Raw genomic sequence first — 27,513 nt, 5'->3', positions numbered from 1 at the left:
TAAGGGGAAACAACTATATAAATCATATAATGTATCATCTTATGTAAAGTTGGTAATCTGCTAAAGTTGACATTTGCTGCATTTGGTACAATGCTGAATGCATATTCCTTGTTTGTTGATGGTCAATTTATCCATCATTGTGCTGTTAAATTCACTCATTATTATAGGCATTCTCATGGTTCCTGATATGCTCCTAAAAATGTCAGTTACAATAACACATCCTGCATAAAGTTCAATGAACTGTTATTAGTCAACATAAAGACTTGGCATAAAGTTCAAGTAAAAATTTTGGGTCAATCTGTCAGAATATCCTCAGGAGAGTAACTAAGAATTAATTCTATTTCATGGTGGAAAGGTAGACATGGAAAAACAACATCCAACCAGAAAACATGTACATCAAAAAAATTTAGCTGACTACCTTGACATAAAATGTTACCAAAAAAAAAAAAAACACTGCAAAACCCCACAATTATTTCATCCAGTCAGTACTAAAATTATTTAGCTGTAAAAAATATGTGGGTTATTTTCAACAAAAAATCTATCTAAAGCATGATAACAGTAGTTCGGTGAATAATTAACTCTTTAGCATTCAGATTACTCTGTCAAATGCAATGTTTATTTATTCTCATTATTTTGAATTAATCATGTGTAATTTTGATGCTTTGGGATTTTTTTATAATTGTTTATTTTCAAAATGACATTATAGGGTGGGTGAGAGAGGCTAGGTCTAACTACTTTGAACATAAAACAGGTAGAATATTTGGCCTGGACATAGCCAGATCAAATGCAAAAGGGTTAATTTGAAGGAGAATATGCAGTGAAGAAAAACAACTTAATATAGACTATAACCATACCTGTCTATTTCAATGGAACTGACATTTTTGTATTCAATATCACAAGAGAATTTGGATGTTGACTTGAAGTTTTCAATAACCAACAGACTGGCTGTAAAAAAAACAAAAATAAAGCAAAGAAGTATGTATATATATTCCTGACCAAAATATTATTTTCTGATTTCATACATAATTCTTGTAGACTTAGAAAAATGAGCAAATTGGAAAGACTTTTATGTGATCAGATCAAATACAGAAGCAGAGAAATACTTCCAAAGAATAGTGAACAAATTCTAAATGTGGAAGCAAAGCTTAAAATTGTAAGAGCTTAAAGTAAATTTAGCAAAATTGAAAATTTTAGTGAACAAGGAAGAAGTCAGGGACTCTACTGCCATCTATGTTAGGGCTGTTTGTTAAGCAAAAATAAGAAATAAAATAAGAGTATGCAGGAATTCTATTCAGGTACACAAGCTATTTCAGTGAGATTCTTGGACTTTGTGTGAAGACACACAAGAATATGGAACAAAACAGTTGACAGCTGTTATTTGGACGCCAATGATTTGGCACAACTGACTGGACATTCAGCCAGTTTCGGTGCACAGAAATATACACAAAGAAACAAAGAGAAAGAGAGAGAAAGAAAGGTGGAGAGAGAACAACAGAAACATTAAAATGTATTCAAGAGTCAAGTAACTTGTAAGATTTGTAAAAGGCATTAAAGCATAAATGTGAGACAGAATAAACACTGCAGGTTCACTACTGGGGTTTAAACCATGTAACTATCACTTATTGGGTTTCTGTATGACATGTAACACAAAGAGTGCTTTCTCCCTGCACACTTTCACGAATTTACCTACCCTGTCCAATCCTCTGTACCACTTCTGTTATATTTACCTTTCTATACCTTATGGTTGTGAGAGCTGGACTCTTACAGCTGACATGCAGTGAAGAATCCAGGTATTTGAGCACAAGTGCTTTCGGAGACTATTACACATGATGTACACAGAACAAAATGAATAGCTTTGTCAGGCAGCAAGTCAACAAATACACTGGCAGACAGGAATCACTCCTTGTGCAGATAAGACGAAAGCTTGTCTGGTACGGGCATGTATCCTGTCACAACTCCCTGTCTAAAATTATTCTTCAGGACACATTTAAGGGAGAGCAAAAGAGAGGCAGGCAGAGAAAATCCTGGTTTGACAGCATCAAAGACTGAACAGGTCACAACACAGCAAACTTGCTACATATGACAGAGAACAGTGACTAATGGTGACAGTTGACTATGAAAGTGTCTAGAGTGACACCCCAGTGACTGTCTGTATCAGTTAAGGGATGATAATGATGAAGATGGTAACCTTCACACATTTTCATCATGTTTGTGGTGGTAGTGGTGGAGGGATGCATGCTAGGAATGTGGCTGCAGTGCCAGGGGGGAAGTAGTCTGAAAGTTTGGGGACCACTGGTCTAGAGAGTCGGGGGGGGGGGTGTTAGGGAGAGAAATAAGTAAGGAAACTAACTGGTTCAGGGAGTTGAGGAAGGCAAATGTTTTGGTATGTAATGTGTGAGAATGAAGAGGAGATGTAACTGAAGCCATTGAGGTTGGTGATTTCAGGAAGAAGTGATTTTAGATAGATCTCATGGAATGATGACAGTTGAAGAATGGCACCTTGCAGACTATCAGTCCCAAATCTTGGAAGAAAAATATTAAGAGCTTTTAAAGGATATGACATACTAGAGCAAATTAAACTGACAATTACCAGCCAAACACACACCACTGAGGCTGTTGTTGTTGTTGTCGCTGCCACCACCAGGGCACTGAACTCAGAGATCTTACTTTGACCCTTTAACATTCAGATGCCTTTGCTGTCGCAAAATGGGGTCATTGTAAGCTTTCTGGAGGACTTGCTTTGTTTGAGCTCTTGTGCTAGTGAAAAACTGATGTCCAGCATACACATGTTAATATATAAGCAGTTTGGAGTATTTTGTAAGTTTCTGTAGAGATTCTGTCCAGCTTAACACAAAATTTTATTGTATCGCAAGCTTCCAAATTGTCTTCATGTCCCAAAAGCATTCTGCAAACCAGTCACCTGTGACAAGCAGTATTTAGTTGGTAATGCTTATTTATTCATAGTTTTGAGTGAATCATGTATTATCTTGTAGCTTTGAGATTTCAGTGGTGTAACAGAATATTTTTACAATGACATTGTCAAGTAGTTGTGAAAGGCTGGATCTGGATGGTTTGAACCTAAAACAGGTAGAATATTTGGGCGTTGGGTATGACTGGTTTGAATGCTAAAAGGTCAAAGGAGATTAGAGTTTTGTATTTCTCTGAAATTAATAAATGTCTCTCCTGCAAAAGTCTGAAAATTTCTGGAATGTACTCTGTATTTCGTTTGTAATTCTTAGTACTAATTGTTTCATTTTATGAAAATTTCAAAGGTTGTTGTTTCAGTTTCAATACATTGAGGAAAAAAATCTAATTTTATACACTTGAAATGCAAGTGAAATAGCATACTTATTCGTGTGAGTTTTTCCAATTAAATCATCATCCAGTATTTTAAATCCGAGTTTTGTCCCCGTTAATGGGGGTGGCTGGATCTACCTCAATGCCATAGCAACTGCCCTCACACCATCTCGTACGGTTTTGGGTGTCCTTCTTTCTCAAGCCAACCCTCCCAATCTCCTCCACTTTTTTCTCGGTCTACCTCACTTTTGCAGTCCATTTACCTCAAATGCAAGCACCTGCCTTAGAACATGCTCCTCATCCCTCCTCAACACATGCCCATACCACCACACTCAGTTTGCCCTTGCCAGCCGTTCCATAGATTCCTCCAGCCCCAGCATCCCTATCAAGTCTTCAGTCCTCCTCTTATCAAACAGTTCTCTTGGTCTTCAAAATTGACATTTCTCTCTCTCTCAGACACCATGTCTCACTCCCATACAGCATTGTATCTCTCATGCAACCCCTATAGACCCTTCTTTTCATCTTCAACAAGAACCTTTTCCCATATAAAAACACTCCGCGTTCCCTGAACTTCACCCAGCCAAGTCTCGCTCTTGCTGTCACAGTTGCTTCACATCCACCCTATCTCCCAAATAAATGAAGTATAAAATGAGACCTATACATGAGTAAATATGGTATCTTTTACTTGCTTCAGTCATTAGACCAAAATGTAAAAAAAAAAAAAAAAAAAAAAAAAAAAAAAAACCGAATAAGATTTTCTGGTGAAGTTCTGGTTTATGTACCTCTCATAACTTTTCATTTTTTGGGAACTTTCAGAAAAGTTTTTCGAATTTGTGTTCTGCACAAGGAAATTCATACGATTATGTAAAAAAAAAAAGAAAAAAAAGTGCGTGATTCAAAGGCGATTTAGCTGTTATTTTTTTTACACATCTCACGACCACCTGATACCGCCCTCGTTTCTTTGTCGCACTGACATGTATTGATGTTTTTCAATGTTTTTCTCCCTATAAGTCTGTTTAGTAGAATGACGACGCATCCAAGAGTGGTCCGTTGCTGGTATTTGAGCAAATAATTCGGACTGTCCATATTTTAAACTCTGATTTAAAAAAAAAAAAGGTTCGGAAAAGAGTGGAACTTCTAAAAGTGAAGGGTTAAAAAGTTAAAAATAATCGTATGAATTCCCGTGTGAAGAACACAAATTCGCAAAATTTTCTGAAAATTCCAGAAAAAAAAAAAATGAAAAAAGTTATGAGGGGTTTATACGGGTTGCTTAAACTAGAATTCCGCGGATTTTTTTATACTAAAAAAAGCCTACTTTAAAGTTGGTGGGGTATTAAAACCCACGCTTGAACGAACAAGAAGCACAGCTTTCATATAACTATGGCTAAGTAAGTCAGCACTGATCCAGCAGTCCTAGGGTCAAGGGTGATCCAGACATGACCATCGCATTTTAAGGTATAATTTATCAAGAATTAAATTTCTAGCTGGTCGGGCGACAGCGTAGAAATCAAACCTAGTTGGTTTGATTTCGTTTTTAGCTAAAATTACTTTTGTAATGAGCACAGGCGTTCTATCCATGATCCTCACATTTTTTTTTATTTGTATCAAGAAATAAACAGTCGAATGTGTTCTCAATTCAAGAATTTAACAGCTTTTTCGAACAAACTGAACGACCTAATTGATTCGCGAGCTTCAAGTTTGACATTATTGCATCATACAAATTGACAATCAGAATCGATCAGTGTGACAGTTAAATACGAACAAGAAAACCTGTCGATTGACCAGTTAAAACCGATTTTAGCTCTCACAGCTTTAGTTAATGCCGAATGAATAAGTTACTTCACCTTTCATGAGTCAACGACGGTGGATTCTAGTTTTCAGGTATTCGCCAGACGGGCTAAAAAATAGACACTCCGTTACTCTCTCCCAAAATTCACACCTTAATGTTTGCGAAAAGGTCACATTGGATAATGTAGTCACAGACAGAGCCCTCTTAAACACAGAAAGAACCCCCTACATACATAACCACAGCACACGCAGATTAGCATTGAGCCCTTAAACTTACAGAGATCTCGGGTAAGTGTGCTCATGCCTCCTGAAAATCTAGATGTGATGGCTATGGCCGGAATGTCTTTAATCATAACTGCTCAATCAAGGCCGACTTGAGTCTAAAATACAACAATACTTTAGGAATTTTCTTTAACTATATATTGATACAATTCAACGATACATTAAGGTACGAAATGTAGTTAAAAATTTGGAATAAAATATAAAAGTAACGAGGAATGAGGGTTTATTCTGAAACTGAACTCAGGAATAACAGAAGAATTAGAATGAGTAAGAAATAATTACTTGTGCAGCAAACTGTTATAACAAGTAAATATAGATCGCCAATAATTTAAAATATTGATATATTACGTTAGAAATACATATATCTTAATACTGCAAATATTTCCCTGGTTTACGCTAACAATCAAGGCTGGAACTATCAGAAACTCGGCGACGACTTGCACACGTGTTTTATGTGTACGCAAGCAAATTTATAGCTCAGAAAGGAAATTCCTGATGAAAGTATGAGAACATTTCACAAGTTTATGATTGCATCATCATCATCATGGAAAGAGAGCGGAAGATCAAAGAAAAAAAAGTAACTTCATAAAAAATAAGAACAAAACAAAATAAAAAAACCCCCAATGTATTCTATATTTAAAATTAACACGTACATAATAGAAACATATAGCCATATATAGCTGTTTATACAAATGTTCTACACTGACATATTCGAAAGATAAGCATACACATCCAAATGTCAGGGTGCGTGTACATATATGTGTATTATAACTTCTGCATTTACATTATTTTGAAATAAAGGAACTGAAAAATAAATATCCTGGTTATATCGTCTATTCCTTAAAACAATTATAGAAGACACTTAAAAGGTTGAGATGATGCATGTATATTTCACAGAGAACAAATAACTGGCGAGTTTAATTGTTTAAGTCATGACTAACTTTATATAATTAAGATTATCTAAGTACCAGTTACGCACTGGGATCGATGTAAATCCCATTGTCTGTCCTTGTTTGTCTCCTCTGTGTTTAGCCCCTTGTGGGCAGTAAAGAAATAAGATTATTATTATTAAATAGAGGAAATACTTCAAGGTAAGATCAGAAAGACTATTTTCTGACGTTAGATTATAAATAAACTACATGATTCATTTCAAACTATAGGTAATTTTGGTGGGGTCATAGGTAAGCGAGAAAGAGTATATTATTGTTGAAAATAGTAATGATAAAGTATGCTTACCGACAGCAGCATTTTGTAAGTCGATATTGAGTTTGAGAGGAGCCATGGTCGAAGACGACACTGAGCAACAGTCCGCTACGAAGAGTGAAAGGAATAATGCTAGCAGAGAAGGGAGGTAAATCTTGAGTAAGGGAAGACAACTACGACAGTGCGATTCAGTAAGATTCTGCGTGATAGTGGTGGGGTTCTATTGTAATTACACTTACAGTTAGGTTAACTGGCATATCTACACAAGAGTGTTCCTCCGCCCCGATTTTGTTGTCTCCTAACTTCCATAAAAAAATTTTAAAAAAATGGATTTTTTTTTAATGAAATTTTCTACAAATTCTCTTCAGATGGGGCAGATTCCGATCGGTAGGAAAGACCCCCCCCCCATTTTCTCGAAAATTATAAAAAAAAAAAATTTTTTGCCCAAAACCCACCTTTTCGGATACGGAGATTCCGGAAAATTGCCAAAAATCGCAATTTTGAAATTTTTTGCTCGCCCCTACTCCCTCCCCCCAATTTCTTCTTTTTTACTTTTTCCGTAACCTTACCCTAAAACCCCAACCTTAACCTAACCCTAAAAACCTAACTCTAACCCTAACCCTAACCCTAAGCCAAACCCTAAAACCCTAATCCTAACCCTAAAACCCTAACCCTCTAACCCTAACCCCCTACCCGTAAGTAGAAAAATCATTTGAGATTCTTTTCAGAAATATAATCTCCAAGGGTGGGGTGGGGCGGAAGAGGGTGTAATTTCAAAATGCCGATTTTTGCCAATTTTTTTGCAGATTCGTATTCTCCGTAGCCGAAAATGGGGGTCTGTGTAGAAAAAAAAAAGGGGTATTTTTTGTGGGGTACAAAAAGGAAGTCATGCCTCATAACTTTCAGAAAAATGAGTACTTTCAATGAAATTTTCAACAAATTCTTTTCAGAGTGTGTGAATTACGATTATATCAGAATTTGATGTAAACAGAAAAATGGCGAACACGCACACATACACACTGACACACATCACGATTTTTTTTTGAAATTTCAAGTTTCATTTTGTAGATATATGTGATATGTATGTGTTCGAGTCCACCAATTTTTTTTTTCATATTAAATTCCGATATAATCGTAATCTACATACTCTGAAAGGTATTTGTAGGAAATTTCATGAAAAAAAAAAAAGAAAGAAAAAGAAAATAAACATTTTTCTGAAAGTTATGAGGAAACAAAGCTAACTCGTTTGAATTTTCTGAAACTCTTCTCCCTACCCATGGAGAAAATTATTTCATCATAAATTTAGATATAATCGGAGTTCACACCATCTGAAGCGTGTTTGTAGAAAATGTCATTAAAAAATATCAGTTTTTATGGCTGTTATGAGGAAACAAAATCGTGGTCGGGGGACACCCTTGCGTAGGTGTGCCGGTTAACTTGCAGGGTAGCGAAGTGATTGAATTGACTGAAAGTTTCAAAGAGAATAATTAGCTCAGAAAGTTCACTTGTTTAATTAATGTCTAATTATGACAATGTAATTCAGCGAATAAGAGTCTGCGTTGGAGTGTCTATTGTAATTCCATTCATAGCCAGGTTTCTTTAACTAGAAAGATGGTCGAGTCGACTGTATCATGAGAACTTCGGCCTTTATTCTCGATCTCAGTGCTTGGAGGTCAAATCCCGCCGAAATTGGGGCTGACTAATAAACTAACTGATCAGTACTGGAGTTAATTCCCCCCTCTCTGTCATAATCTTTTCTAAGTTTGGCACAAGGCCAGCAATTTTGAGGGGAGGAGAAGGTCAATTACATCGACTCCAGCGCTTAATTGGTACTCATTTTATCGACGTCCCAAAAGATGGAAGGCAAAGCCGACCTCGGCGTAGTTTGAACTCAGAGCATGAAGAGCCAGAAGACACATCACTAAGTATTTGGTCCGATTTCTGCTAGCCATCACCTTTGTCTATCTATCAAAATAATTCCATTAATTGTCAGGTCTCGTCTCGTTACCTTAGTACACGGTACTGCTCATTGGTATTATTGCACTTATATCAATTCTTTCAAATAACTATCAAATACCTCTTCTGACGTACCATTCATCAGCTTCAGTTTTTTTTCTTGGTGTCAGATCAAAAGGGTTCAGTCATACATATAATAGAACGTCTGTCTCATCGGTTACGCTTTAATGGGAGACTATAACAACAAAAGTGAGTGACAGGCGAACTGCAGTGAGTTCTGAAGTCACTAGTATTTTGTAGTGACGTCATATTGGCGCCAAAAGGCAGGCGCCATTACTGAATCCTTAACCACGCATGCGTGGGTTTCAACATCGAAGCGTTCCCGCTATTATTCGGTCTCTTACCAAGGCAGACAGCGACCAAGCAAGCTCTCCCATTTGAGTGTGGTTGAACCAAGTTGTCTCTATAACGACACCAGCACGAAAAACCGTACATCTACATTTCAGGCTACTCTAAAACCGGACAATTAGATGCTGTTTACCTTTTCCCCCGTACAATAAATATTTGTTGTTGTTGATCAGTTTGGAGTTTCTGCGTTCGGTCCTCTTCCAATTTAATGTAGGAGAGTTAGGTGTATAACTAAAGATATATAACCCACTCTCCTAAAGTGGTGACCCCCGACTAAAGAACGACTGCAGCCACGACAATCTGGACTGATCAGCATCTGAGCAACACGAGTTTCCGGCCGCCGTCATCAGCATCATCATCATAACGACTTTTTGAACAATTTCACAGTGAGATATTGACTCTATAGCATTTCCGACTATACGAACTCACATTGTGCCAGGCTGACACAGACGTTTTTTCTTTTCTTTCTTTCTGACTATTATTTTCCATTTCCTTTCAGGCACGTCAAGGTGGGTTTTCAAAGAAAAAAAGAAAAAAAAAATTTTGCCGCAGACAGTACAAGCTCACAACTAAACACACTACAAAAAAAAAGGAAAACAATACAAAAAAAAAAAAAAAATACTGATCACAAGCCCCTCACTTTTGCTCTGTCCTCTAAAACGGACAAGCTCTCTCCTCGTGCTTTTCGTCACCTGGATTTTATCTCACAATTTACAGGTGACATTCGTCATGTGCCAGGGAAAGAGAATATTCCAGCTGATGCTCTTTCTCGACTTCCTGTGCATTCTATTTCCACTCCCGCGGAAATTGATTTGCTGGCAATTTCACAGGAGCAACCTTCTTTATCAAGTTTAGATTTGACTTCGTCAAAATTCAGCAACTGTAAATTTGCTTATCTTCCACTCCCTTCATCCGAGGGCTCTATATTATGTGACACATCCACAGGTTCTCCTAGGCCTTTAGTACCTACGAACCATCAACGTTCTGTGTTTGATGCCCTTCATTCTTTGTCACATCCGGGCATCTCAGCAACAGTAAAGCTTATGTGTGTATGTAGTATTTACTCTCTCTCTCTCTCTCTCACACACAAAATAGAGAGTGAAGCTTTTTGCCGTTGTTACGTCAATACCGGAAGTTGACATTGAGGAACCTTTTTAAAGAAGTGAATCTTAAATATAAAGCAATATTATTTATTTTTAATTAAAAAAATCAGATGAAGAGCCTAACAGTTATCCGAGGTCAAATTATTCACGCATCACAAGTATGGAAGCATTTGGTGAAGTCGATTACACACACATCTCTGTTTTATATATAGTATAGATTTACTCTCTCTCTCTCTCTCTCATATACACGCACACACACACACACACACACAAAGATGTATGCATATTTATGCATGTACGTATACATGACAACAAACCTCTCTCTCTCACTCTCTCTCTCTCTCTCTCTCTCTGTCACACACACACACTTCCATTTCATCTGATGTGTGATACTCTGTGCGCGTGCGCGTGCGTGTGTGCTTTCGTGCGTGCGTGAGGGGGTTCCACAATCGCAATTTATTTCAATTACTCTTGTGAGGATATTCACGTAAATCATTTTTTTCATTTAAGCCACATTTTAATTTTCGTAAAAGTTTCCAATCATTCATCTGAGAGTCCATCTACAGAATGTCCTCAGATTTCTATACAGCATATTTTGATTTTTTCCTTCCAGTATATAAGCAACAATTTCATTCCAGGGCAACGCCGGGTTGCTCTGCTAGTGTATTTATAAAATTTAGTTACTATTCTGTTTGTAGCTTTTATTTTCTTTTGAAGCCTAGACGACGCATCCAAAAACTTTTCATTTGGACCTCGAACTTCTTAAAATCTTTACTCTTGTACTTTTTTACTTGTTTCAGTCATTTAACTGTGGCCATGCTGGAGCACCGCCTTTAGTCGAGCAAATCGACCCCAGGACTTATTCTTTGTAAACCTAGTACTTATTCTAGCGGTCTCTTTTGCCGAACCACTAAGTTACGGGGACGTAAACACACCAGCATCGGTTGTCAAGCGATGTTGTAGGGGACAAACACAGACACACAAACACACACATATATACATATACATATATACGACGGGCTTCTTTCAGTTTCCGACTACCAAATCCACTCACAAGGCTTTGGTCGGCCGAGGCTACAGTAGAAGACACTTGCCTAAGATGCCATGCAGTGGGACTGAACCCGGAACCATGTGGCTGGTAAGCAAGCTACTTTATTTCATTAAATATTGGCCATTATGGCCTTACAAAGAGGGGACAAACAAGGACAGGCAAACGTAAAGTAGCTGCAGGCTGGACACAGACATTAATGAGATGAGGGTGATAACAAAAAAAGTTGAAATAAAAATGGGAGGGGCACCGGCGCCCACCGACCGATAACCCCTCGAAAACATTGTTCAGTACAACTCACAAGTTCAAAAGTTCAATAAAAATCAAATAGAACATTTTTCTATTTACGTGTAAGCAAGTTGACTCGCCGCCCGCAGACAACTCTGCAGCGACAAGTCAGGGCCCGCAAAAAGGATTGCGAACTCTTTTTTGTCAAGGGTCACCATGACCCTTGACAACAATGAATGCTGTACTACCTAGCAGCCACCATGGACTGAGTGTGCACTCCAAGCAAGCTACTTACCACACAGCCACTCCTGCGCCTAAAATCGTGTACTATTAAAAAATGAATGACATTAAAATAACGAAGGTTATAATTTTATATACATAAAAGCATCATAAATAATTATGACGTTTTATAATGTAAATCTAATATGTTTAAAGCTTCGCTTTTTATACTTTTGATTTTAGATTCATAAGTAACACAGGAAGTTAAAAAAATATGAGTGAATAGGAGGAATTAATTTGTTGGAATATATTTCCTCATTTCCTATAGGAATTATGTCTGCCACTGAAAATGTTGACTCTTCCTCAGGATTTGAGACTAAAGGTCATAAAGTGCAGGTAGATCTCTCCGATAATTTCGGAATTCGTTTTGGAAATAAAAATCAGTTATTCACATTATATCCTGGATCAATTTCTTCTGATGAAAAACTATCAATAGATTCTAGTGACATCACCATTAATACTGACCCCACTTCGTTTGATATAAGAAATATTGCTGATGAAATAAAAGAAATTAAAGCAAACATGGTTACAAAGTCCTGCTATTATAAACTGAAAGAAGAAAATGAATATTTGCATCGAATGATTCACGCTTTGAAAGATTCAAACGAACAAATATTTCGTAAAATTGCTAAAGAATTATTTGAAGTCAAACAACGTGGTACAATTCATACAATGTACACACACAAAACTATTTAACTCAGTACTACAGAGGATAATAATTTCTCTAAGTCCAGTCGAATATTTAAACATTTTATTTGGTTAATATGTAATCTTCATGTTTCGATTTCAAGATGATACTGTTTCACTTTACATTCTTTATTTAGGAAAGATATGAATACCACAGCATCTTATTTTCTTCTCTCCTAAATTAAGAGACAATAAATACAAGTTTTAAGATTTAAAATATGCCAATTATTTCTTTACTTAAGGGATATTCCAATTCTGATACAAATTTTGATTAATTAATACAAAGGCAAAGAAACCTTCGTTTCGTGTGTTCCTTTATTATTTTTTTTATATGTCTATATATTTTACACACGAACATAAACACTTTAGCTCGAAATTCCAGATCTATTAGGGGAAATAAATAAATTTGAGGTGTTCATATATTTTCCAAATACAGTAAAAACAAAAAATAAAGTAAGTCTTCTGGCCATTACTGTCTCGAGTCTTAGGACTCATGGGGACAGCTACTCAGTTCCCATGGTGAATGAATGAATGGAGTCACAATATTCACTCTGAACGGAATACAAGTTCATGACAAGGTTACTCACTTAAAGCAGAGCGAATTGGAGCAATGTGAAATGAAGCTTTTTGTTCAAGAACACAAAGCATCGCCTAGCCTTGGAATCGAAAACACAATCTTGAGATCATATGAGCAACAGCCTTATCATTAGGTCACGTGCTTTCACTCCGAATAGAGTATTCGCACAACAAAGCACTTTTAACTGGAATTCGAAACGGATTTCGGAATGATGTGGTTGAGAACCTAGTACCGCTTGATGGCGCTACTTGCTACAAATTTTTATATGAAGAGTAATGTTGATGATGATGATTATCATCATCACGAACGTCGTTCATGATGTGAGGTCGTTGAGGTACTGCAATCCCTTGCTATAAACATTAATACTGGGAAATTGAATTCTGTCTATTCATTTACATCCGTGGTTTCCAAACAGTTTCGTGCTACCGCTCCCTTGACACCAAGGCCACATTCCTAGTCCCCTCCTCCACTCACCACCACAGACGTAGACCACTTCCAGCAGCAAATTCAAAACAACTGTATTTCATAAATAAAACCTCACCTAAACGACCCACTAATTTGCTGTATTTACATTCATCGGCCCCTTTTGGTTACCCCATTACTGCCCCACTTTTCTTCAACGTCCCCACGCTGAATCTTTCCAATGCCCTCAGGGAGGAAGTACCGCTCATCGGCAAAAGTGATCGATAGAATAAGTACCAAGCTTAAACAGAAAGTACTGGGATCCATTCGTTGGACTAAAATTCTTCAGCCCAATGACTGAAACATGTAAAAAGAATAAAAGAAATAACCGTTTACAGAAAGACAGGATGAACTAAACAGAACAGGAGACACATGGGATGGAGAGTCGTTGAAGAGGTCACAAGATGAGGGGGTTTTCAAACCAAAGACACTAAACTAAGAATAATAGTCCTTTCTACTAAAGGCGCAAGGCCTGAATGGATCCCAGTACTTTCTGTTTAAGCTTGGTACTTATTCTATCGATCACTATTGCCGATGAGCGGTACTTCCTCCCTGAGGGCATTGGAAAGATTCAGCGTGGGGACGTTGAAGAAAAGTGGGGCAGTAATGGGGTAACCAAAAGGGGCCGATGAATGTAAATACAGCAAATTAGTGGGTCGTTTAGGTGAGGTTTTATTTATGAAATACAGTTGTTTTGAATTTGCTGCTGGAAGTGGTCTACGTCTGTGGTGGTGAGTGGAGGAGGGGACTAGGAATGTGGCCTTGGTGTCAAGGCTAGTCGATTAAATCGACCCCAGTACGTAACCGGTACTTAATTTATCGAACCCGAAAGGATGAAAGGCGAAGTCGACCTTGGCGGAATTTGAACTCAGAGCGTAGCGACGGGCGAAATACTGCTAAGCAGTTCGCCCAGCGTGCCAGCTCGCCGCTTTTAAACAAAGACTAACAAGAGCACTCAGAGAGCGCAAACCTCCGCCAACGCAACACCAACGATTAACGATTAACCGGAGATGATTCTTAAGATGAGAATATCTGAAATAAAATCGACTGCTCTCACAAACGAGAATACTAAAAAATAACCCGATCGCTCAAAACGGAAAAATAACCCAAATATATATATATATATATATATATATATATATATATATATATATATATATATTAATTTCTAGTACCGCTGCCGTAGTCTCCTTTAGAGAGACTTAGAAATATATATATATATATATATATATATATATATTGAGTGAGAGGTGAAAGAAGAGAAGATGAAATACTAATACAGAGAGTGTCACGCATTAACTATCAAAAGATTCACGGTAGAGTAAGCCATAATTGTCACTCTGTGCGAGAGTTGCCAGATTTTAATTTTGTTGTATTCTCAAGTCTATAATAATAATAATAATAATAATAATATTGGTACCAACATACACCAGAAAAGGTAATGGACAAAAAGGGGAAGGCAAAAATCCTCTGGAACTTTGATTTCCAGACAGACAAAGTGTTAGAGCACTGAAGGCCTGATATAGTAACCTTTAGGAGGGACAAACAAGAGTGCCTAATAATCGACGTAGCAGTACCAGGAGATCAACACATCATCATGAAAGAAAGAGAAAAAGTTGATAAATATGGATATCTGAGAACTGAGATCGCTAAGATGTGTCAGCTATAAGAGTCGAACATAAGGGTTATCCCTATTTTTATCGGAGTATTGAGTTCAGTACCACCCAATCTGAAAACCTTAGAATACCCTACAATCAAGATGTATTGCAAAAGTCGGCATTACTTGGAACTGCACGCATATTGGTAAAGTACTGTCTGTCTGAGGTCCTTGTTGTGACTTGACAAACAGTACAAACCACCGGTAGACACAATATCTTCAATCAACAAGTTCACGATATTGTATACTGCGTGACGTCTATAATAATAATGATGATAATGGTTTCAAATTTTGGCAGAAGGCCAGCAGGTTTGGGAGCAAGGGTTAAGTCGATTAAATCGACCCAGTATTCAACTGGTACTTATTTTATTGATCCCAAAAAGGCCGAAAGTTGAAGTCGACGCCAGCGGAATCTGAACGCAGAACATAAAGACGGACGAAAGAAACGTCACTAAGTATTTTACCCAGCGCGGTAATGATTCTGCCAACTAATCACCTTAATAATAATAATAATAATCCTTTCTACTACAGGTACAAGGCCTGAAATTTGGGGGAGGGGGATAATCGATTACATTGACCCCCCAATACACAGGTAGTTCTTATTTTATCGACGCCGAAAGGAATTAGTGGGACCATGGTCCAAATCATTCCCCTCAGCCATAGTTCTCCGTCTTCATTGAACCAGTTCTTTTAAATTGATTCGTCAACAGATATTCCCATATATTCTATTTGCTCCAAACGTATTTTTCTTCAGAGATCCCTTCAATCGTCCACTGACCCTTTATCTGATGTTCCCCATATGAAAACTTGTTTTACTTTTCTTTACTACTGCCCCCTTAACTATGATCTATTTATTGATCTCTTTTAACATGAAGGCTCATGGCTCAGTGGTTAGAGCGTCGGGCTCACAATCATGAGGTAGTGAGTTTGATTTCCGGACAGGGCAGTGTGTTGTGTTCTCAAGCAAGACACTTTACTTCACGTTGCTCCAGTTCACTCAGCTGTAGAAATAAGTTGCGACGTCACTGGTGCCAAGCTATATCGGCCTTTGCCTTTTTCTTCGATAGCATCAGTGACGTGGAGAGGGGAGACTGGTATTGTCCGGACTTGTGCCTCGGAGGGTAACCTCCTAAGTGTAATTCTATGGCGATTCATGACCTAAGGAACTTTTACCCAATTTATTGATATCTTTTAATAATGGTTTATAATGCGAGTTCATCAAACAGTTCTTTAAAAATGCGCCTACGACACTCATTTTCGAATATATCCAACATTTGTTTTAGTTTTGGTAACTTACCAGTTTTTATCAGCCAAAAACATTAGAAAAAATTGATAATCGTATAACGAAGGTGTTACTCACTTTCGTTTCTATTAGGCAGATTATATATTTCTTACTTTCAGTTGAAAGTCTATATCACCATATCAACTTTAGTTACGGAAATATCTAACGGTCCCACAACGGTGTTTGATTGAATTTTTATCCATTCCACATAGGTCAGCTCCTCATGATGATACGTGGATAATTCCTTCGAGTAGATTTAGAGACAGGCTTCAAATTTAGTTTCTTATCTCGAAAAGATAATTGTAAAAACGAATATATTTGGGTAAACTTGAACATTAGCCAGTTATTTCGATTGAGTTCTCTATACACACTTCATCAATCTCTGAAGATGCCGTTTAACAGAAACACCGTAACAAAAAAGCCGACACTAAGATTCTTGTCTTGTGGAAGAGATCATTGTTATTTATAAGCTTGACCTTTATGATTAGTTAAGAATAAAATTGACGGTAACCTCCACTGACTGAATCTAAACGATAAACAATTTGAATATTTCCGCAAAACTTACTAATCGAATTTTCTTGATTTTCCGACACCTTTTTTGAGTTCTGAAGAATTTGCATCAGAAGCAGGGTAGGTAAGCCAGCTGCACGTTCAAGATGAAATGGAAATTAATAAAACGTCAAAAAGTGTTCGCGTATTTTCATGAATTTGCATGGACTGAATTAACAATATTATCTAATCAATGTCAGGCCAGATTATAGAGATTAAAGAGTATATGACAATGTTATAGTCTACAGGTGCTAATTCTATCGTGATTTATTCTATTTTTTATTTTATTTTGTTCTGTTTCTTATATCCGTAACACAGATTAGCTTATCTCGGATATAGATGACACAGGAACGGGATGATCAAGAATTAATACCATTAGGGTTAGTGAAAGATGCATTAGAGTATTGCACATTGGTTCCTGGAATTTGATCAATTTTTGACCAACAAATAATCGATTAGATCAATTGACTATACTCTTGTGACATAGTGGCTCCGATGAATTATATTTAGAGAGTATCTTAATTAGGTTAGTAATTAAGGCTAGTTTTATTTTCCGACATCCTTGATGAGTTCTAAAGATACACGACAAAGATAGTGTTGGTAAACCATCGTATTCAAGATTAACTGGAAATATTATTGTTCAGCCCTGATCGAATATATCCACTATTCTGGCTGTGATCATCCTGATATTTTCCCAGATTTTAATATCCAGGACTACATTATACAGTGTGTTCTACAGTGTTTAAAACAATAGAGTGTTATTCGAAGTAGATTTTGCTGTTATTTCTAAATATTCATGCTACTGGACATATAGAAATATTTGTTTTTCAAGAGAGTGGTGAATACTTTGATTAGTCTTCAGGAAAGTATGGTAAACTCAAAATCCTTGAGAGAGTTTGAAGGATGATTGGATCATGTCTGGAAGAATAAAGGGTTTCTTGGCTCATAGAGATTATATGTTCGGAGATTTACAGTTGTGGATTGTGGAGTTGTTAGAATGATGGGATAATTAGTCCACACTTCAACTATTTATTCCGTTCATGGTTCTGGGCAAAGAATAATCTCTCGATATCCTACTCATTAATACTGTGACTTTCTGCTTCGTTGAAAACCCACGTCTATCGCCAGATATTTATAAAATATTTAACGAACATTTTCTAAGTTTTCAGTTCTGGAATCAACTCCATCTGTAATCTATGGAAGAGTTAGTGATTACTTCGAGGAGTGATATGGGCCAACACTGTAAAATAGAGCAGACACGAGAGCTCGGTGAGCTGTGTTTGAATCCCAGTTGTTGCTATTTCATGTCTATAAAACTCTTAAGCATATCTCTCCCTTAAAAACGTTAGATTTGATACCCATAAAGTAATATTAGTATGCAGGTACAGAAGCAGTGAGGAGATGATGATAGCAAGCTGTGTCCAAAGATTGTTAGTTTGCAAAATAAAAAATTCTAAAACATCAAGAGGATCGTTATTATCTTCAAATGTTGATGGATAAGACTGCTGTTAGCTTCATTTAATTGAATTATTTTTAATTTCAACTCATATGATATTAATGCAATGGTTCGTTTCTTTTGCAACAGATCATTTCGGATATACTTCCTCATGTTTCGAAGCAATTCATAAAAGTTTTCATCAAAATTATTAAAGTATGAAACATAGTCGATGTTATTTCCATTTCAAACGTGAAATCTTCGAGACCAAGCAATTTAGTATGTTACTACAATAACTTTTACCTTGTAATGTGTATACAACACAGAGGCTAGGAAGCATTTAAAAAATGGGAGATAGCTCAAATGGAAATCCTATAGAGATTCATAATAAAGTAACGCGGAAGTTCATTCGATAACAACTAGTTTGGTGCCACAGGAGGAATTTCATTTACCAAAACCTCTTTGAAAAAAGAAACTGATTGGAAACAGTGAAATACCTTTTGCTTTTAGAATTGATCTTTGAATAACATTTCCGTCTGCGGGAGATGTTACTTCGTTTTGTAAAACAATAAAACACCGAACGTGCAAAACTAAAACTTTCTCGTTGGAATTTCAGCGTTGAATTATTTGTCAAATGATACGTTAGATGTAAAATAAAAAACAAAACAAAAAAAACAATGCCTTACTTTTCGAAATAGTTGTTCTACATTAGTCAGATATTTCTGTTTTTTTTTTTAATAACACATTTCAAAACAATGGAGATACGAGAAGTTGTTAAAACAAACTTAAATCCATGATTTTCAAACGTTTCCTTGTAGCATTAGTTATGTCAATAACCTGGTGTCAGTTTATATACAACTAGCAGAGGTACCCAGCATTGCTCGGGGTGTGAACGCTTTGTCACTCTAAGAACACTTATTTTCTAGGCTAACGACCAGCGTTGCGAAGTTTTTTTTGAAAAACGTACAGAATTCCATGCCAAAACGTACCAAAATTCACAAAAAATGTACAAAATATTTTAAAAATATGTCACAACCGCAAAATAGAGGAAAATACAGTTTTTCTTAGAAAATTTGAAATATATGGGTGTATAATGACTTGAAATTGATGAAAATACATATAAAAAAGAAAGAATATTGAAATCTAAAATTTCTAAAACGTACAATACAGTCAATTTTTCAGTAAAAACATACAGAACTATACAAACTTACCAACTTCGGCAGCGCTGCTAACGAGTCCTCGAGGTGAAGTCCTGCCACAGAGAGTGTTAGCCCCCGCGATTTGTTGCTCGACATCACAAAATTCACACGAACAGAATGGCCGCCTCAATAACACGTGGAATCATCTTCATCATCACCAGTCATGCCTCGTTGTACAGTCTCAGAGGATCCAAATTCCTCCGCAGCATTATTGGATGCTCACTTTCAGTCCCAATCTGTGGGGAGGGAAACCCGAAGGTTCCAAATGAATTGAGAAATTATGTGGGATAATGAACTACCTCCTCGGGATTTGGTGTTGTATCAATTGACCTGAAGATCTGAGGAATTCCAGGGAGGCACTGCAGCAGCTGCTCATTGAATTGACACTGATATTATTGATATCATTAGTGATTTTTTGGAGCAATTACTGCCTTTTCGCATAGCCAACTGAGATTCTTGTAATTTTCCCTCAAATTGGGAAACACAACGGATTTGAGATCATCAACGGTACTACCGATGGTGCAAACTGGCCTGAGTGGAATTTCTTCACGTGTCTCCAGAGGCATCTTGCCTTCGCCAGGGGTCAAAATATCTTCAGCAAATTTTGCCGACAGTTGGTCACCGTACAGTTGAGCTCTCACGTTAGTGTTAAGACGCAATATTGTGACCTGGTGCCATAATGGAGAGGACTTAAGATACGCCCGGACTTCATCCGCCCTGGTTCCTTTGGGAATTACTGGAAGAGTCTGCCTGAAATCCCCAGACAATAAAAGAGTAACACCCCCCACCAAGGGATCCTGACAGTCCCTGATTTCTAAAGCTTCAAGAGCTCCTTTGTGTGCCATGGTGCATTCATCCAACACAATGAGCTGACACCTTCTAAGCACTTTTGCGTTGTCTGAGCTCTTACTGATGTGGCAAGTAGGAATGTCAGATCTTGTCATATTGAGAAGAAGCTTAAATGTAGACTGTGTTGTTCTGCCACCAGGCAGTAAAGTCTCCGCAACCCCAGAGGATGTCACATCTAATGCGATGCCCTTGTGCTGTCTAACTTTGGCTCGGAGAAGCTTTGTTACATATATTTTTTGTCCCCCCTTGGAGCATCCAGGAAAAATATGCCTCCTCTCCGGTAGAGCACACAATCAACGATAATGCAGTAAGAGCGTTGCTGGTCAGGAAGCAATTTAGGCTCAGTTTGGATGACATATCTCGTGAGAGCCTCAATGTCATAGGACATTTTTTGAAGAATGTACGTGGGAAGAGAATTCGATGTTCCCCGTAATGTTTGGGGCAAGCCATATGTGGGAAGAGCATTTACACCCATTGAAACAATCTTATCTTCGATATCGATCAACTGCATTTGTGCCTGACGTTTCCAGTCTTCAAAGAGCTCATCCATGTACTTGAACCACAATGAACTTGGATCACATAACTTGCATGTTTGCAATATCATTGCAAACAATGTCCTGAGACTTCTGGGGAACTTTGATGCAGCGGCTTCTGCCAGCGTTGCATTCTACTGTGCCCCATCTTTTAGCAACCCTTGCTTGAAGCAGGTCTTCCGGTATGTTCCACATACCTCGCCATCAAAGGTTTTCAGGTAATAGAAACACGTTGGTCCTCTGACCTCGTGCAGTAGAAGATGGAGGTAGAAGCATTCCTGTTGACTGGGATGGACTGTGTAAACTCTCCCAAGGTAATTGTCAAATTTTATACCAGGATGTTCATCAACATCTTGATCGGCCATTCTTTGAGCCCACTTCTTTTTGACTCATGTGTAGTAGGATAGCACCTGTGGATAAAGCAATGTTCGAGCAAATGCATCGACTTAGCAAAGTTTAAAAAACGCTGTCAGAGTGGTTTCATTTGCTTCTTTGGCCATTTTCAAGGTGCACTACCAGCTTTTCAATGACTAGGTGACTTTGGTGCAAAGGAGACCTGAAGGCATCGTTGCTACTGAGGTATCGATCCACTTAGTATTGAGTTACCTCATCTCACCTATTTTCTTTCTGAAAGCCAAACCTGGCAGCATCTGAACCCTTGTTTATATACTTACACACGTATTTGATAGATTTAACAGAGCTGCAAAATTCAACATTGATATGGGCGTTGAATGTCCTGAGTAGGAGTGGACAGTAGGGTACTATCCATCTGTTATCAACTTCGTGCTGTCCAGCCTTAGCAGTAAATCCTCCATCTTCAGGTTTTTTCTTCGCCTGTATGATGGATACCCGTCATGATCAGTCTGGGTTTCCTGAAGAAAACGTCGGGGAAACTTTTTGGTGCACACATTCTCCTTCAGTCAGAGTGAGTTTAAGTTGAAGCCACGTCCACATGGGCTATGCACCACGTTTGCCTTCACTATGGCATACAGTTCCCTATCAGTGGATGGATCTGGTAGCTCGATAGAGATAATCTTATCGATGTCGTTGGATTTTAACTTGGTCGACAACCAAATCAGGATATGAGCATGAGGAAGGCATCTTTTTTTGCCATTCCACAGTGTACATGTCATATTTCCCATGTCCAAGTACCTGACCTTTTATGATGAGGTCCATCAGTTTAATCAACTTTAACCGAAAGACTCTGGCCATGAGGTCATGCTTGTCTTTGGGTTTTTGACCCGCAAAGAGTTCACTACTGTCACTTAGGATTGCATGTGAAGGCGATAAATAGATCAGGTTTCCCATAATGCCGCACATATGTCATTGCACCCTGGGTCCTCTCATGCATATAGCGGAGACCTCCTGTAAAAGTAGATAGAAGAATGCAAACTTGTCCAATGTTTCTGGGAGCTGCATCATTGTTGATACTGTCTCGAAGATGGATGTAGCTGTCACAACGCAGCTTTTTCTGATTTTTTTTTGATGAACCTCAATTTCTCAGACTCCATTTTTGCATTCATATCAACTGCAAATTGGTGGTAGAGTTCTTGTGACCGGTGTAAGTGGTTGAAGCAGTTGTTGCGTGTCAAAGGCGTACGCATAGAAGTCCGTACATGAAACTGTTTTGTTAATTTTCTCTCCAGCATTGTTGGTGCTACACTTTGGAATGCCAAAATGGTAACCGTTCTCACCATGTACAAAGAGAAGGGGATACTGAAGTGCATCGTAGGATCTATGTGTTTCAGTGATCCTTTGTAGCGTATTCCCTCAACGCTTGAGAACAATGTATTTGCTCTTGTATTGGTCACCATGGAAGACAACAGCAATCTCATTGCATGTCGGTGCATTATAGCAGTTTGCATGCTCCCCAGATGGTCTTTGCTCAGTGTTTAGTACAACGGTAAAATTTGGCGTAGTTTCTGTTTTCAAAGCATACCTGAAGCTTTGGACATAGCTGTTTCTAAAATGCATCATCTGAAGTTGCAGAATGAGTTCCATGTCAGTACCAGGTGAAATGGAGTTTCGCTTGCCTGCTTGCTGATGGTAGTTCCCAACAAAGTACAGCTGAAGAAATCGAGGCTTTTCATTTTTCAGAGGCTGGAATGATCCAATCCTGTGATACACCTGTCCCTGTACTTTAAAAGTGGGTATAAATCCACCTTCTCTGACAATATTTGCCCCAAAAGAGGTCATTTGAAGATCGCAATCGTACTTTCGTCTGTTATCCAGGAAGTGCTTCGACTCTGCTGTTGTACATGTAAGCAGAAGCTTCAACGGCTGTGGTGGATCTTCAAGGGGGCGGGCAATTGGACCTTCTCATTGGAGCAACACATTCCGCAATTTTTTCCTGACCATCACTTGGCATTTCAGACCTGGCAAGTAAATGACATATCACCGATCTGAATATCTGAATAGATGGCATAGTTGACATTGGGGTCATAGTGGAATGCTTTTAAGAGCCACTGTGAATAGCAGGGCTTAGAAATACCCCGGGCGTTACCTCTTCTCTGAGCATTATTCCCAAGCCTATTACTTCGATCTTCTACAGTCTCTGCAGTTCGCGCAGCATCAGTTGCTGTAGCATCTCTGTTCTGGCGAATGGCGCGCTGTTCTCCGTCCTTTGCACCTCGTGTAGCTGCATTTGCTGTAGCATTCCTGGCATGGTGAATGGCGCACTGTTCTTTGTTCTCTGCTGCTCGCGCAGCATCAGTTGCTGTAGCATAACTGGTATGGTGAATGGCACGCTGTTCTTCGCTCTCTGCAGCTCCCGCAACTGCAGTTGCTGTAGCATCCCTTGTACGACGAATAATGCGCTGTGACTGACTCAGGTTAGCATGTACTGAAGCTGTTAATGAAGCATTTCTGATCTGGCGACTGCTATGCAGCTCCTCACTGTCCACGGCTCTTGCGGTGGTTGTGCAAGCAGCATTTTGTGAATGCCTTCGTGCAGTCTCGTGCGAGGATTCATTTGCTCGCCATCTCTTCGATGCTTCTGCTGTGGTGGTTTTGTGACCAATACGGGGTCTTTTCTTAGGTAGCATTATATCAGAGTTTAGAAGCTTCAATTACAAAATGCAGATGTGGCAAAAGTAAATTTAATTAAACGGAGTGCAAAAACTTTAGAGACAGAAAACGGAGATAATCGGTTGAAAACTGCAGAAGTTTTTTTAGAGAAAAACCCGTGCGAAACACTGTTTTCCACGGTTTCTCGCTTTAAGCGGGAACTCTGGGGGAAAATGTTATAATGCATGACCATGCTTGGCACATAAGTAATGTGTGTGTAAAGTTTGGCAAAAATCGGTTGAAAACTGTAGAAATGCATGCGTACTACACACACAGATACACGGACATCCTTTGTCGGGAGAACGTACAAATACTGTAAAGACAAATATATTTACGCATGACAAAATTGAAAGACACTGAAGTCAATTTTTAGGCACTTGTGACAAAACTGAATTTAAACACACTGGGTGAACAAAAATGAAAAATAAGTAAATTATTTTTCAGGGAGAACGTACAAAAATCATAGCAACAAAGATTTTTACACACGACTAATTTAAATACAAGGAAGTCAATTTGTAGACAGAACTTACAAACCCCATTGGAATGTATAAATCTCTAGAAGAAAAAAAGCTTGAATGAAAAAAACTTGAGCCACTTTAGGATAGCTTTTTCTAACGCATGACTACTCAGTGGCGTGGGTGAAGTCTCATTGGCTAGTAATAAAGGTTTATCGGCTGTATGTGGTCCATAGCAGTCATATATACACATGCGCGACCGCACGCACAACGTTTTTCGTTAAAGGGATAAATGTAAATAATGTATTTAAATAGATGGAATGCAAAAACATTTACAATAAATGAAGTTATGTTGTAGAGAGAACGTACAAACTCCGTAAAGATAAATATATTTACGCACGACAAAACTGAAATACACTGAAGTCAATTTTTAGGCAGATGTGGCAAAACTGAATTTAAACATACTGGGTGAACAAAAATTGAAAATAACTAAATTATTTTTCAGGGAGAATGTACAAAAACCACAACAACAGATTTTTACACACGACTAATTGAAATACACGGAAATCAGTTTGTAGACAGAAGTTAGTGTGTGAGTGAGTTAAAGAAAGAGTGAGTGAGAAAGAGAGAGAGAGAGAGAGAGAGAGAGAGAGAGAGAGAGAGAAAGAGAGAGAGAGAGAGAGAGAGAGAGAGAGAGAGAGAGAAAGAAACAGACATAGACTAAAATAGAGGAATTATTACAGAGGGTGAGAGAGAATATGTGTAAGCAAGAAAAACAAAGAATGAGAAAAAGAGAGAGAAGAGAGAAATAAACAGAGAGAGAGAGAAAAGAGAGAGAATCGGTTGAAAACTGCAGAAGTTTTTAGAGAAAATCCCGTGTAAACACCTTCTTTTCTGGTTTCTCGCTTTACGTGGCAGGTCTGGGCAAAATGTTATAGTGCATGACCATCCTTGGCACATAAGTAATGTGTATGTAAAGTTTGGTGAAAATCGGTTGAAAACTGTAGAAATGCATACGTACTACACACACACACACACACATGCACACAGACACACGTATACAAACATCCTTTGTTTTATATATATATAGATTGTTGCTACGTTTTTTTACAAAGCTTCATGAAAATGAGGTCTGCATGCATAATAAACTCATAGTTTACATGCGATCGGAAATGGAGTTGAAAAAACAACTGCCATATCCCACTCACCATCATGCCCTCTGAACAGCAACTACTATTAAAAGGATTGTTTTCTCGTTATTTTTTGTAATTTCATTGTATTCCACTTCTTGAAAAACCTGTAATTTGCATTAAAAAAAGTCTTACACCCACTTCCCAGCTTCATCGCATCTTTCATCAATAAAATTTATTTATTTTTTCCATATTTAAATGCTTTTTAATCACCTTTATAATTTCAGTCTCTATGAGGTTTAGTCTTCATCCCTAGATGCACTTGGTGTCCACCAGCAGATTTTATTGCAGCTGAATTTAGATGACGAGCAAACTATTAACTCCACTTTCTAAGGATGCGCTTCTCTGTAGAGAAGACCTCAACCGAGTTCCTTAATGACAGGTGTGGAAGAAGTATTATTGTTACGAAGTCGATGGCTGGTCTGCCAGAATACTTTATAGGCCGATCTAAAGTCAGAGACCAGTTTGTAAGAAGTAGAACTCTAACCGCAAAATTAACAGATACAGGTCACGAGTATGCCACTACAGTTTCACATGATTGATCTATAAATCGATCAACTGACATGAAACTGCGGTGTGATGTAGCTTCTCGGAAGTTCTAAAATTCGCCCTATGTTACCCTACTAAACAGTTTGATATCAAACTCAACAAGTAGACCGCCATGAGCAAGGGACAGCTTCAGTAACTCGCAGCCGGTGTATCACAGCTAGCCTTCAACGAGACACAGTGCGGGTTTCTCCTCCCAGCAGGCAGTAATATTATCTGCATCTTTCTTTTCTAGATAGCCAACACAGTAAATCCTTTCTATCAATAAGTATATTGAACGTACGTGAGTGTGTTTAATTTAATATACAGGCAGCCAGCTAGACCACACGATGATGGTCTTCAATAATACAACACACACCATCTCCAACAGTCACCTCACGACAAGCTTAATCCCAAAGTCCTTCCATGACTTAGTCTTGGACTTTTTCATTGTCTTTGTGACAACCTATTTCCAAGCCAAGCTTCGTAGCCTCCTTCTTTGCACGGATGGCATCTTTAACTTCCTGATTAAACTAGAGGGCACTTCTGCCACTTGGCGTCACAACGAGCCGCTTTCATTCATAGCATTGTGCAATTGAACCAAAAAAAAAAAATTGCTGAAGAAAACAATCTCCATAACGTCTTGATTCCTCAATTGGTTTAGGAAAGTTTCTGAAAGCTAGAATCGCAGATGCTGGCACTGTAATGCACCAGCTCCAGCATTTGCTCATCAGAAGAGGGGTAGTTGGCAAAAAAAGCCAAATTTGCTCTCTTCAATTCGGTTATTGTATCTATCCTCCCATATGGTCATGAATGTTGGGTAATGACCGAAAGAGTATATAGATGGTCGTGGTCACCATTATAGATAGTGGTCCATGGTGCGTGTAGTGCGACCATCTAATAACGACTCATATCAGAAGGTTGAAATAATATATATAATGTGCCAGTTGGAAAAGAGAAGAGACACAACCAGGTAGAAGGCTTATGAAGGATTTATTGATATATTTACGTGCATCTGCGTAGGTTGTATGTTTAATGTTAACCGTGGTGAAGTAGTTCATGAACAGCGCTATGTTAGAACCTGTGCAGTGTAGCTAGTGCTATGTATGTAAAGATGTTGTTGATGACGTCGGTGAGAGACATAATGGTGGCGGTGAAGATGGAGGTCACTGTAATGCTGTTGGACGGGTGTTGTCTGGTGTCATCGCTGGAACTGACTGCGTCATGTGGCTAAACCCTAGAAGGTCTGGAACCAAAGACCTCGAGACAAGGAGAAGTCAAGTTTTTATAAGTAACAGTAGGCTCAAAATTGGATTGTGAACAGACTATTGCACGTGATCTTATTTTGGGACTTAGATTGGTTAGGTTGCATATTGGCGCGTTAGAGTAAGAGACAAATTGCACCAATACCAACCAATCAGAGTGGTGGACACAACGGGGTCCAAAGAGCACCCA

At 38.2% G+C, this 27,513-nt stretch overlaps 2 protein-coding genes and 1 long non-coding RNA gene across 4 annotated transcripts in view; all 3 read right to left on the bottom strand.

The window, feature by feature from the left end:
• LOC106868415 (bifunctional glutamate/proline--tRNA ligase) overlaps positions 1-6,689 on the bottom strand; it is a 63,539-nt gene extending 56,850 nt beyond the window's left edge. The window contains exons 1-3 of one of the 2 annotated variants that reach the window (XM_089360130.1): positions 6,604-6,689; positions 5,363-5,465; positions 855-945 (exon numbers count right to left, since the gene is read on the bottom strand). In XM_089360130.1, the coding sequence (XP_089216256.1) occupies positions 855-945; positions 5,363-5,438 (167 nt within the window). In that variant the 5' untranslated portion in view covers positions 5,439-5,465; positions 6,604-6,689. The remainder of the gene's footprint in view (positions 1-854; positions 946-5,362; positions 5,466-6,603) is intronic. The other variant, XM_052971851.2, reaches the window with a different exon arrangement.
• Positions 6,690-16,330: 9,641 nt separating this feature from the next.
• Positions 16,331-18,920, bottom strand: LOC149133350 (uncharacterized). The gene is made up of 2 exons (XR_016243685.1): positions 18,739-18,920; positions 16,331-16,900 (listed from the first exon to the last, which is right to left on the bottom strand). It is a non-coding gene; the product is annotated as an uncharacterized LOC149133350 (long non-coding RNA).
• A 924-nt stretch (positions 18,921-19,844) lies between these two features.
• On the bottom strand, positions 19,845-20,384 carry LOC149133349 (uncharacterized). The gene has a single exon (XM_089360620.1). It carries the CDS (start codon positions 20,382-20,384, stop codon positions 19,845-19,847), a length of 540 nt encoding a protein of 179 aa, XP_089216746.1.
• Between the last annotated feature and the right edge of the window lie 7,129 nt (positions 20,385-27,513).

Source organism: Octopus bimaculoides, chromosome 11, assembly GCF_046866305.1.
Source record: "Octopus bimaculoides isolate indiv1 chromosome 11, ASM4686630v1, whole genome shotgun sequence".
Lineage (NCBI taxonomy): Eukaryota > Metazoa > Mollusca > Cephalopoda > Octopoda > Octopodidae > Octopus > Octopus bimaculoides.
Note: the sequence above shows the minus strand (reverse complement) of the source record. Positions and strands in the feature narration are given on the sequence as shown.